The following is a 14,404-nucleotide window of genomic DNA, read 5'->3' as shown; positions in this document are numbered from 1 at the left end:
TCAAAGTTTGAAAATAGGAAAATAAAAATCTTACCTCAACAGATAAGAGGTTTGAATCCAGTTCATCAACTTGAAGGTTTAGTTCCATACAAGTCTGAGAGTTCCAGGCAAGCACACAGCACACCATTGCCAGCAAAAAAAATGTTTAAAATGGAGCCTGGGCATGAGGCTTTTATAGGGAAAGACTGTTGGGTGTGGTTTCCTGTGGAAATTCCCTGGGCAAGCTCACGCAGGCCTTCGTTGGGAAATTTTTCAAAACCATAACATGCTGGAATTTTCTAGTGATTGCTTTGTGAGTCAGAGATGAACTGGAAATGATGTAAGAGTAGGCGGGGCTTAGGAAAAGTGGGCGTGGCTTATAAAAACCTCATGAAAAGTGGGCGGGGCTTAACAAAAGTGGTCGGGGCTTAAAGTGGGCGGGGCCTATAAAATCCACAGAAAGTGGGCGGGGCTTAGAGGAAAGTGGGCGTGGCTTATTGAATACCTCGTGAAAAGTGGGCGGGGCTTAAAGAAAAGTGAGCAGGGGTTTAACAAAAATAACCTGTGGCTCAGGAGGTGGTCAAACAAGAGCATTAAGAGAAGTTTATCATTTCGTAATAGCACAAAAGGGGTATCTTAAAAAATATAAAGATTCAAATGTTTTGTTTGTCAATATTTTAGATGGGGATTATTGTGCAAAGAAAATTAAACTATTGAAGGAATTTGAGAATGAACAAATCTTTATAGGTTCAATGAGTGAGCTAAACAATATGCATCGGTTATTTGATAAAGAGTGTCCCGAGGCTTAGACGTTTCAGATATTTCTTTAGAATCACCTTTAACAAATCTTTATCTTGTTGTATGGGTTATTTGAATAGAGAGCCCCTAGGTTAAAAGGGGAGACAAATAAATATACCTTGGGATAAAAAGGGGGTTTATTTTTAGGGAAAAAAAAGGGAATCGCTGAAAATCCTCCATTCATTTACATAGGGAAAAGTGAGCCAGAATCAGTATTCTTACCCTACTTACAGTATATGGGGTCTTTTCAGAAGATTTCTGAAAAAGCGGAAATATATCATTTACTACATTGCTCATATTGACCCAAAAAGATATTTCATCAAAATAGTCTAAATTAGTTATACTCAATATGCCTTCGAGGTAGTCCCATCCACAGGTCGTGTTCAGAGGTAGTCCTAACAGCTGACTACTCCCCCCACAAAAACAGCTGACTACTCTGCAGATCAGAAGTACATAAATGTAAAACACACACACACAAATATACACACATACACGGCTTTTAGACCAATGGCTCACGGTACTGTGCATCTGCTCACATTTCCAACGGACTGCTTGAGAACCTGTACGATTTTTGTGCCGAGATGCTCAGAGTGGTTGCCACTGGTTTTGTGGACCATGGAGGGAAGAACAGGGTAAGCCTGGATCAATACGAGTTGCTGAATGTGTCATTGTTTGTATAGGCTGCAGTTTTGCTTCATTCACAGAACTTCATGCAGAGGTTTCAAGGAATATTTCAAGGAATTTTAAAATTGGTGATGAAGCGATTTAACTCAATTGCCTTGCATCACACAAAATAATGCACAAGATATTGGTAACATAAGCAGCTCACTTCGGCATCTTTCTTACCACTTCCCCTGTTTGAGCCCGTCAAAAACAGTCCCTGTACCTTGGTCTTACCGGAGGATAGGATGGAGGGATAAGCGGAAAGTGCTCTGGGAGTGAGGTGAGTGATGAGGAAGCAGGGGGGAGGCTCGCAGGGGGATGGAGACATGGATTTCCGTAAGGCGCTTGTGGATCTCAGTTTGACGCTTTATTGAGATGGCGTCCCACGGCTGATCATGCCTCCAGTGGAGAGCCTGGAGCCCGGGATGTCAGGGGAGTTGTAAAAGTGGTGGGGCTGGAGAGAGAAGACTCAGTGAGACGTGGGGAGGTGAATCATTAAGGGGTGCAAACAGGTTTAAGGCCTTCGGCTCACAGCACTGCATGGCTGCTCTTGTCTGCAAAGAACTGCCTGATGACCTGAATGAATCATAACCTTTTGTTTCATCCAACTCTGTTCATAATCTTTTGAGATATCATGTCATACAGATTCTGGCCCCATTTCTCAATGGTGAAGAATCACTTAAAGAATTTAAGATTCTCTGATCCGGATACCGGATCACATATTTACTACATTGCTCTTCACCAAAATCCGATCTTCACCAAAATCCAATCAATTCATCCTCATCACACAGCCAGCCTGTCTACCAAGTTTTATTTGAGTTTGTCCTTAACTTTTTGAGATATCCTGCTCACAGAAAGGCAAAAAGCCAGACAGAGAGACAGACAGACAGACAGACAAACGAGTGAAAGCATAACCTCTATCCACCTCCATTGGTGGAGATAATTATGTAACCCTACCCGTTGGGAGAGAACAAGTCCAACCTGCTAACCAAAGCCAGATTATACCTTCACAGCCAGAAGGGAGAGGAGCAGGAATGTCTGTTGTTGTTCATATGCATCTTTTGGCTGCTAGTTGCATCATTTCCTAGGGGCACGGCTGTGCTGATGATGCAATGCCTTCTGTTACCAGTGCACTGGTACTCATTTTGCTGATCTTGGAAGGATGACAGGCTGAGAAAACCCCACCTTGTGTTAAATAAATGACTGCAGGGGCTCAAACTCAAGACCCTTAGATCTTAAGCCAGCCACCTTAACCATGAATCCAGCTTAGCAATAATGGTATATGATGATGGTAGGGATAAAAGGGGAGAACAACTGAGTGGAAAAAAGCAAGAAGATAAGGATGACGATGAGCAGCAGAGACTGGAAGAAGAGTTGGGCAAGAAAATAGAGGAGATGAGATTGGTACCACTCAGGGAAAGACCACAAGTCTATGTTAAATATAAGCTCGGTTCCTATTTGTGTGTTGCAAGCAACACCCATTCTATAAGCCACGCCTTCCCCTTTTCCCCCAGTATCACAAGCACCACCCATTAAGGCGCTGACAAACCTTGACGTTTTAGTCAGCGTATGGCAAGGTATCACAATGTTTGTAAAACGCTGGGGTATGCTGAAATATTGATGTTTTTTTCCCCATTTTGGACGTATTCAGAAAGAGATGGACATATGCATCACGTATTAGTAACGTACAGAGAACGTTTCGATAATATATAGATAAGTATATCAACGAATGCTGAGCGTGTTGTCGGCGTTCACAACCTATGCCCAACAATAGTCTAACTTATGCATAGTGCGGCAGCGTATCGCCGACGATCACGTGGCATAAGCTATTAATATGCTGCGGCTCGACGATTCAAATCATAACCGCACGAGACATCGAAATGTCAAGCCGCTGTCACACCTTGACGTTTTAGCCAGCGTATGCCAACATATGAAAAATTTGCCGAATACTCTGGCACACGTCGAATACGTTATGGGTAAGTTTTGTACATGTTAAGGGCATGCTGAAGCACGCTGGCATACATCATAGTACACCGAGTACGTCGACAAATTTTCAGCATGTTGAAAATTTTTCGACGTACTCGGCATATGACACACATTCCGCATACGCTGGCCATAAGTTGTAGGCACATTACGCGATCGTTGACACACGTCGACACACGTAACTTGTAAGTTACTCATAAGTCGAAACACGTCAAGGTAATGGTTAGCTTCAGTGTTCTAGACTCCCTGGTTTTTTTTTTTCTTCGGTATGACGGTGATGTTGACACTTCGATTTCTCGTGCTATTATGATTTAAATTGTTGAGCGGCAGCCTATTAATTATATTATATTATAACCGCACTAGAAATTGAAGTGTCAACATCACGTCATACCGAAGAAGGAAAAAAAAAAAACCAGGGAGTCTGGAACACTGACGCCAACCATTACCTCGATGTGTTTCGACTTATGACTAACTTACAAGTAACATGTGTCGACGTCTGTCAAGGATCGCGTAACATGTGTCGACGTGTGTCAACGATCACGTAACGTGCCTACATGAAGGTTACTCATAGGTTAGAAATAAGTTTCGGGTATGCTAAATATTACCTCGATGTGTTTCGACTTATGAGTAACTTACAAGAAATGTGTGTCGACGTGTGTCAACGATTCCGTAACGTGCCTACAACTCATTGCCAGCTTATGCGGAACGTGTGAGTCATACGCTGGCATACATCGAAAAATTTCAAGCATGGAAAATTTGTCTAACAGCTCGGCATACTACAACGATTGCCAGCATACTACGACGTATGCCAGCGTACTACGACGTATGCCAGCGTGCTCTTAACACATACAAAACTTACCCATACGTATTCGACGTGTGCCAGCGTTTTAGACAAATTTTTCATACGTCGGCATACGCTGGCTAAATCGTGAAGGTGTGACAGGGCCTTAAACCAGGTTATGCCTTTTCCTCCAGCGGACCAGAAACGTATGCACAAAGTGAAATACACAGTCCGACTGTCTGTGAAGTCATGTGTCTCCTGTATATTATGTCTATTGATTACGTCCTGATTGAACGTCAGTTAATTACACGTACGGACGTGTAATCCTGATTTCACGTACTTCTATTAATTACATACCATTGGAATGTACCTTTTAAACCTTTCTAGCCTTTGGAATGCTGAGACCCCTTTGACCTTTTAAGACCCGTCAAGACCTCTGAGACCCCTAAACCCTATAAGACTCCAAAGACCCTTTAGATTCCAAAGACCTGCAAGTCCCCTGAGTCCCTTTAAACCTCAAAGACCCATAAGACCCTTATGACCCAGAAGACCCCCTTAAGACCCTGAAGGACCCAAAGACTCTTAAGGCCCCCTTGATCTTTAAGACCTTTTCGACAAGTTAGACACCTTTAGATCCCTTTGCCCTTTAAAAATTTTGTACCCTTTAGACCCGATAACCTTTAGACCTTTAAACACCTAAAGTCCCTCTTGACAGGTCAGGTATGGGAGCATGTGCTGGAGCAGCACGTTGCTGCATCCATTTGACTGTGTGTCGACCTTTCGATCGCTTAGACTTGAACATCATTTAGATGCCTTGCACCCTTCAGACAGATTAGACAGCAAGGCTCCTTGATCATTTAGAGCTTTAGACCACTTTGTACACTTTTAGACCCTTTTTACTTGCTTGAGAGATTAAACCTTTTTTTTTACCCTTTGGAGTTTCGACACAAAATACGATTGGAACTTACCCATTAGACCTTGAGACCAGAGAACCTTTTAAGTGCACACCACACAAACATCTATAGTCTTCTTGCAAAACACAAACTACTTTTTTTCAGCAAGTAATGCACAAACTCGATCCACCCAGAGGGTGGGTACTCTGCTATCTGTACTATAAGAGAGTCGTTTAGTGTGTGTGTGTCGCCATTTTCCTCATTAATGGCCAAACGGGTCTTTGTCAAACTTTCAGAGATTCATCAGTGAGGGGTGGGAAATGTATTTGAAAAACCGAAGTTTGAATTTTTTTTTAAATATAGATTTTTAAAAATTATTACTTGCTCTGTAGTACCTAAGCATTTTCTGCTCAATGAAAAGTAATATTAAACGATCCGCAAACTCATTGCTTCATGTGTTTAGGGAAGTGTTATAGGCACCCACAAAATAAAATAGAATTTTTTTTCTTCTTAAAAACAGCAACAGGATTCGAACAGCACCAGGCAACGCCAGGTACCCCTTCTCGTAGAATATAAAACAACAAATGGACAAATATATTCAGAAAGAGAACCAACAGAGGACTCAGAAGAATGATACCAAAATCATCCCCCTTGAAGGAAATCAATACCTTATGCTTTGCACCGACACTGCTCATTCTTCTATCGATAATTCCAGCAATCTCTGTGTGTCTGTCTGTGACTGCTGTTTCTCGACAACCACTGGTCCGATCTAATTGAAACTTGTCAGGTATATTTTGTTGGGGCCCTGTGGATGTGCCATTTCAAGGTTTGATATTAATTGGACAAGTGGTTCCCAAGTTATGGCCATTTATTTACCAAACCAATGACAGGACACGGTGCTATGACATCACAATTCTTCTTTTTTTTTTCTTTTTCTTTTTTCCACTTATGGCCACGCAGGTACGGGCATGCACTACTTCATTAAAATGTAACAGGCAAACAACGCTTTATGAAGAACAAACCAGGCTCTAAAGACAAAGAATAAGCACCACCATATATAAAGAGACTAATGACACAGGGACAACTGAGACCTGAAACGGAACAAATGCGGCCTTTCAGAATGGAAAACTGAAGCCCAAAGATAATTAAGAGAATCCAAACAACAATATATATATATATATATATATATATATATATATATATATATATATATATATATATATATATATTCAATATATATATATATATATATATTGAAGGACAAAGACCCAGAGGTAATGGTTGCCAAAAGCAAACAAAAAGTAGAAAAGCAAGGGGAAAAAAAAAGGACAAAGTCAACAATGGAAGAGTGGCTCACAGAAGGTAACACCTTCCTCATCCCAAAATTGTAAGAAACCCAACTGCCTCACAAATATAGAGTAGGCCAATACCACATCTACCAACAACATAAAAACTTTGAATGGGCATCATCACAGAAATGATGTACCACTACCGAACACAACAAGGAGGCCGAGAGGCAGAACAGAAGGGATGTAAGAGAGGATGCTAGGAACAATAGACCACCTAATATTAAACAATGCCATACTCGAAAATTGTAAAATGAAAAGAATCAAATTATCCAATGCCTGGATCGACTATAAAAAAAGGTTTTTATATTTTCTCACATTCATGGAAGATAAATGCATGCAAATGTTCAAGATCAATCCCCGATAATCAAACTGATTGAGAAAGCAATGGAGATCTGGAATACCGCATTAATATTGCATGGATGATATAAAACTATTTGCACCAAATGACAAAAAATTGGAAGAACAACTGAAATTAGTGAAACGTTGCTCCAAAACATTCAAATAGAATTTGGCTTGAAAGAAAATATTGAAATACCAAGAGTGAATATACATCACAGGATCTTAGAGGAGATAGCCTTTCACCCCTCCTGTTTTACCTGGCTGTGGACTCACTGAGCAACTTCATTAATGAGCAAGGACACAGATACACCCTAACATCCAAGAGAAGAATGTCCAAAGAAACAGGAAAGGTGAGACAATACTGTACAGGGATGATTTAAATCTTTGCACATAATGATGAAAAAATTGCCAGAGCAAAATAAGTTTATGAAACAGTACTCCGAAGCAGAGATGTTATGAAATTATTTGGGCCAGGTCCAAGTCAAGTCTCAAGAAATTGTGAGCAAGTCAAGTCTCAAGTCACCATAGTATTACTTCAACTTGTGTCAAGTCCAACATTTACTTATAAATCAGCTTGGAGTGCAAGCTATCATGGAATTAAGACACAGGCTTCATTTATTGCAACATATGTTATAAAAAGGTGATTAGCTCAAGTTTTTATTTGTCAATTTCATGCAGTGCATTTTTTTTTTCTTTTCTCTGAACAAAATATGTTAATGTTAAATTTTCATCTCATACAGATAGCGTACCTTCTTGAACATGTGTACATGAGACTAGTCAATAACCTCAGCTTATGTTTAAATGGTTTACATTTTGAACCAAAGCATACGATGTGGAACAAGTAAGGAGATTTTAATAACTTACTTGTGTATTTATTATGTATGTTAAAATGAAACATTCAACTTATTTACTTCAATTATTGTCTTATAAGATAGTGTACTGTTTTATGTTTTCCTTTTAAAAAGATAAGTCGTGATACAATTTACAAATATTGATGAAGTTGAAATAATCCAAGTCAACTGACATATTTGAATTGTCATAAAATAATTTTTATCAGGTTAGGACATGCATGGGGTTACAGATCAGAGGTCAAGTTTCCCCTGGCACAAATGTTCATTGTTTGAATAATGTTGCTTCCCACGTTGGTAAGATTGTTGCTTGCCGCTTGGATGTGGTGTGCTGTCTGGAGAATGGACACTTCCTTTTACCTTTGTGGCAAACGGTATACAACCCAGCAGCTGCGAGCGCTGGCGCACTGCACATGTACACGTACAAGTCGTCATTGACCGAACTGTGTATGGCCACAACTGAAAATAATTTCCCATTTATTTTTAGCCCCGCTTTAATATTCTTATCAAACGATTAGTTTTTGAACATTGTCAACAAGTCATTAAAAGCTCCAATCGTAAACGAAGTGGCAAGTCCACAGACACCAAGTTCCAAGTCTGATTCTCAAGTTAACTTCGACAATTCACAAAGTTTTGCGACTCATGTTCGAGTCGCCAACTCAAGTAGCCAACTCTGCTCCGAAGATATTCAAATGGAATTTGGCCTAGATAAGTGTGCCAAGTGCACATTCGTACAAGATTCACCAACCAAAATGGACAACATAAAAATCGACATAAATGAAATAATGCTTGAAAAAGAAGCATCAGACAAATACCTCGGAGTTTAAGAGGGCTACCAAATATGTCTCAAACAAATGGACAAAACAATTACCAAAACCTGCAGAGAACAAGGTAGTTCCTGAAAACATACTTCTCCCCAAGAAACAAAATGAAAGTCATAAACCAACTTGCAGAACGAGTGTTCCAATACAGTTGCAGAATAATAAACTGGCCACAATCGGAAATCAACAAACTATGTTGATCAAAACAAGAAAACTCTTCACCATCCACAAAATGTTCCACAAAAATCAGTGCATTCCAAGACATGAAGGCAGCAAGTCAGAAAAGGTATCTCTCACCCACCTTGCAAAATCAAAAACAGGTGCAAATAGAATATGTCATGCATGAAACAGAAAAAGCAATGAATACAGCCACATCAATTGCAACAAAAGAAAATAGGAGGCAAAATATCAACAGATGTATGGCGACAACTGGGAGAATAACAAACGAGCAGGGAGATATTAAAAAAACGCCTTGAACAGATTGGACATAGACAAAGAAGGCTCAATGGAATGGCGAAGAAGAGGTCAGTTCAACTGGGATACAGAACAAATCATATTAAATGCCCAAGACCAGGCACACTATAACAAATGCTTGAAAATGGTGTTACTGGGCCAGTAGGAAAGCTGTGGGTTCTGCAAGATAGAAACAGAAAGCATGTGTCACCTCTTTTCATTATGTTTAAAAAAAAACGTCAGAACAACTGGAAACAGAAAGATGCAGCAACATATGTAGAGTAATCCACTTGAACATCTACAAAAAATTCCCATATCCCAGTTCCCGAAAACTCATGGAAATGTGATCCAAAAGTGATGATTGAAAACAAGGACATAATGCTCACATACAACCTGATGATCCCATCATGTATGACTACAGAAAACAAAGCAATGCAACCAGATATAGTACTTAGATACAAAACAGAAAAGATGGCATTGGTAAATTTAGGTGTCAGCACCACGGGATTTTGGCCGAAACAACACACAAATCAAAAAAATGACAAATCCCAGGATCTCAAAAATTAATTCAAAATATCCTCGAAACTGAAGAGCACTGAAATTGCACCAGTGATAATTGTAGCTATGGAATAATAAAGAAGAACCATGAGGATATCTCAAAAGCCATCCCAGGGAATATTGCTACAAACAAACTACAGTTGGAAGCTGTCTGGGTCTCAGTGCCGATCCTGAAAAGAGCACTCCGAATAAAACTTTGAGAACAACAAAACTTCACAGCTTGGTGCAAGAATGGAGATATTTTACCCAAATGGAGAAAAATACGTCAGAGGACTCTGTACCACCTTCTGAAACCTGCATATGAAGATAACAACCAAGACCATACCTGGTGTTGGCTTAATGGTTTGGGTGGTCGGCTTGGGATCCAAAGATCCTGAGTTCAAATCATGTTCTTTAATACTAGGTGGGGTTGACTCTGCCTGTCTTGCTTCCAAGGTCAGCAAAATGAGTGCCAGCTTGCTGTTGTCCTGTGTCAGAGTGGCGACCCGTCCAAGATTGTGCCTAATAGCCAAGAAGACTGCTTAGGCAACACCAACGCTCTGCACAGAGTATGGTCCCAATGGATGGATGGATGGAACCAAGACTGACATCAACACCCACACACACACACACACACACACACACACACACACACACACACACACACACACACACACACACACACACACACACACACACACACATACACACACACATACACACACACACACACACACACACTTCCGAAACTGTAGTAAGGTTTCATCTTACTTTGCTATCATCATAGGCAGTGTATTTGTTTTCTCGACTGTTGAATCTAAATGGACTGGCTTATAATTTTCTTCTACTTTCCTTGATCCTTTCTTAAAATGTAATCCTCTAACTGGTCTTTTTTTCTCCAATCAAGAAAGCCAAATTTGCCTTTCGTCCCTTTTTTTTCAGGAAACAAATATTGTTTACCTATAAGCTATGAATGAATATATTTTCTCATCTCTGAACGTGTGATATTAATTAATGAAAACTCGGTTCAAATGCATTTATCAAATGGAGGGGAAGTGAGAAGCTGGAGAGAGAGGACCAATGCATATATGGTGGGTAAATAAAGGTATTAATTGGGAAGGAGCAGTCATTATTCTGACAAATTTGCACATGTAATAAATAGATGATCTCTTAGACAAGTGATGAAAGAAGAGGTTTAAATACATCAGTAGAATGCCATTGAAATTCAAGCATGAGTAAATTTAAGTTTGTGACTATGAAATGGTAATTAAAAACATGGAAAATGTTTAAACCTTGAAAGTTTACATGATAAATTGCATGATTTAGCATTGATGAATATATTGTTCTATTAATGTTTTCACTAATACATCATAAATTGATATTACACCTAGATATAGGCTTTCAACATTTTAATGCAAACTAAACTGCTTAATGATGCTCATAGTCCCATAAAAACTTACCAGGTACATGCGCGTTTTGGAGGAATATCTTTCAATGTTAGATCATTTTGAAACATTGAACTGTGAATAGGAAAAATGCCACCAAATATGATGTTCCCGTCCATTGAGATACTCCTCCTTTCATATTCAGTTGGAGATTTTTTTGTGCCATCACCGATGCAAGGAAGATTTGCAGATATCCACAGAGCAAGCAACATGTTGAGAAGCATTTATTACATAAATACGTTATCACAAAACTGAGCTCATCACTTTGTGCAAAAGAGTGAATGGTCATCAGTTTATTTTATGCAAGCTTCATAGTTGTATCTCTTTCGTGTCTGAAACGTCCTTAAATTTCCAAAAATCTGTAAATGTTGCTTAGATAATTATAATTGATGAGGAACTTGCGTCAATAACATTGGAAAATTTGAACCATATTTTGATTTATTTAATGTTATCATTATTTCAGGAAAATGCAATTAACATAATAAATGGTAATACATACCAGGTGTGGTAATTATTTGCCATTTGGGTATCATGCTGCTGCTTTGGAAACTGTAAGTGATCCTAAAATATAAAATTAAATAAAATGCATTCCTGATGTGAACAATCAATCCTCTTTGTTCTTTATTCCTTTCAAAACTCTTTCGACTTTTTCACATATCTCTTTATTCATTCTAATTCTTGCTTTTTCTTTTCGATTATCTCTTTTACTGCTTATTTCTCTCTTTCTTTATCTCTCAGAAGTGAATTCTTGCAGAAATGTTTCCGGAAGGCTCACTTGGCTGTACTTGGATGGGTTTGAGGGTTGTGGAGTCGCAGCTGAAATCTGAATCCTCTGCAGGATCCTCCTGATGACTCCACCTTTGATCTTTCTTTGTTCTCGTTTCGGCTGATTATTCCAATGCAGTATTTAGTCATCCATTCGATTTTATCTATTAAACTTATTGCTAACTCAAAGATGTTGCAATAATTAGTCTGGGAAGGAGGAGGAGATTGGGACCACACACTGTGCAGAGCGTTGGTGCTGCTTCAGCAGTTTCCTTAGCTATTGGGCACAATCCTGGACAGGTCGCCACTCCAAAACAGTATACCAGCATGCTGGCACTCATTTTGCCGACCTTGGAAGGATGACAGGCCGAGTTAACCCCACCTGGTATTAATTGAACAGCTGAGTGGGATTTGAACTCAGGACTCTCAGATCCAAAGCCCACCACCCTAACCATTAAGCCAACATCAGGCATAGGCTGTGAAGGACAGTAGCTTATGATTAATCCTGAGTTCACAATACACCCTAAAAATACCATGATTTTAACCAAAATCGAGTGAGCTGAGGATAGTGTTCCTCTCTGGTAAGTTTTATAGAGTTTTGTATCAATTGGGATATCCCTCTGTTTTTGAAAATGAAGGCACCGCCAACTAGTACAGCTGCCAAATATGGGTCCAGTCTGCTGTTTGCACTGCCGAGTCGTCTCTATCCTGGACTGCACCAGCATCATGTGTCTTGGGTTAAGTATCTTTGCAAGAGGGAGGAAACATCCATCACATTATTGAAACAAGCAGATGGCGAGACCTAATGTCGTTACACTGCACAATTCTGGGTAAAGACCCACACATTGGTCAAAATATCAGACATAAAACTTTCCCACTTGGCAGTAGTAGAAGTTTGTGGTGTTTTCCTGCTATGAAATATATATATATATATATATATATATATATATATATATATATATATATATATATATATATATATATATATATATATTGTAAACTGTGATGTATTGCTATGTTGCATCTGCGCATGTGTGGACAGGCCTGGTGTGCGATGGTCAGATTAAAAGCTTGTTGGACAATGGCGACATTCTGGTAGCCCGTGTTTCTCTTTGCCTCTTGACACGCCCTTCGGTTCTGGGAGAACTGAACATAAACCTTATTTAGAAAGGTTCAGAAAGCTTGAATTTAAGGCCTTACTACCATTTCTGTTTGTGTAATTTTTAAGACTTTTAACAAGTATTCAGGACACCTGACAATGAAAGAAAGCAGACAAAATGTACTAATGTTGGGTTTTGGAGCGTTGGCAGGTCTCCTTCAGGGCTCTCTGCTGACAATCTGAAAGTTAAGTTTCCGGTCGTTATCTGTCCCATTTTAACTGTTTATTTTCTCACCTGCATGTTACTGTATGTTCCTAGTTCGGTTTTGTTTCAAAAATCGTGGTATTTAATGAGTTTTCGTCGACCTTGCCTTACCGAGTGCTTGAGGCCAACCCATCATTCCCCTCGGTGTATGATCGTGTTTATTTGTATTGTCTCCCCATTACCTTCAATTTATATCTTCCACACTTTTCCAACATCCCCCATCCCTCCCAACTAAACACTCTATTTCTTGTCTTAAATCAAAAAAATAAAAATAACTACCTTTCTTCTTGCATACTCACAAGTCTCAATTCTTCTTCTTCTTCTTGTTCTTCTTCTTCTGAGTCCTCCTCTTCTTCCTCCAGCCGGCACACCATCTTTATTGTGCTGAGTTGACCCTCTCTCGCCATTACCTTCACGATTTCTTCCGATCTACAACCTTCCATTCCAGAATCATACCTGTTCTTTAAAAATACATCAAAAAACATAATCTTCCTTGTATCCTTTCGATCTCGACACCTGTAACCAGGTGTCTCTCTCTCGACTCTTCCTGGTACTTTTCATCGACCCAGCAGCTTCACATTGTGTTTACCGTCCAAATTCGCCACACACTTCCATGATTTCACGTCAACCTTCCCTTTTCCAAATGTTATGCAATCCTTATTTAAAATAAATAATTTCACTTCTGACAATACACCTCCCAGAGCCAAGTGCTTCTCCCATAACCACGTGATCTGTTTAAATCCCCTATGTTTACCATCCAATTTCACCATTCACCTCACAATTTTTTTCAACAACACTTCCATGAGCGAATCTGATGAAAACTCTCTCAAACAATAATAATAATAATAATAATAATAATAATAATAATAATAATAAAAACGATTTCTTATAATGCTTCATTTTCCTCTTTCACACATGTGGTACTCTTTACTGTATCACAATGCCCTACTCTTCTAGTATTTAAACAAACTGCTCTCAGTTCGACCTTTCCTTCATACCTTGCCTAAAAAAATCCAACTGTCACAGCGTTTCGTCTCTCCATTTTCTGAATTTGCCTTTATTGCATCCATCAAGATTTGTGTGAAATCACATCTCTAACCCAAAACTTGAAAAAAAACCCCAGTTTGACATGAATGTTCCCACTTACATCAACCATTCTTTTTTTCCAATTTCAGTGCCAACTCACCCCTCTCACCCCTCTCTCTCAAAGCAACCATCACACTCTTCTCCCTCCAAGCCTCCCTCTCACCTCTCTCAAAAACTCCCCCCTCACCTTTCTCCAACCATTCACCCCCCTCACTCATCCTTCTCAAAGGCCCCCCCCCCACTCTTCCACAAAGCTGCCTCTTTCCACTGCCCGCTCACTTCCATCTCTTTACTCAACCT

General features: G+C 39.5%; 1 protein-coding gene across 1 annotated transcript in view; it reads right to left on the bottom strand.

The window, feature by feature from the left end:
• Nucleotides 1-11,183, bottom strand: part of LOC147034951 (extracellular calcium-sensing receptor-like) — a 30,305-nt gene extending 19,122 nt beyond the window's left edge. Inside the window, exon 1 of the mRNA XM_085860143.1 lies at nucleotides 10,905-11,183. Coding sequence (XP_085716269.1) covers nucleotides 10,905-11,113 — 209 coding nt within the window. The 5' untranslated portion in view covers nucleotides 11,114-11,183. The remainder of the gene's footprint in view (nucleotides 1-10,904) is intronic.
• Between the last annotated feature and the right edge of the window lie 3,221 nt (nucleotides 11,184-14,404).

This window comes from Eptatretus burgeri, chromosome 1, assembly GCF_056783735.1.
Source record: "Eptatretus burgeri isolate ZD-2024b chromosome 1, Ebu_testis_v1, whole genome shotgun sequence".
NCBI classification, from domain to species: Eukaryota; Metazoa; Chordata; class Myxini; order Myxiniformes; family Myxinidae; genus Eptatretus; species Eptatretus burgeri.
The sequence above is the reverse complement of the archived record's forward strand: the minus strand, read 5'-3'. Positions and strand labels throughout refer to the sequence as shown.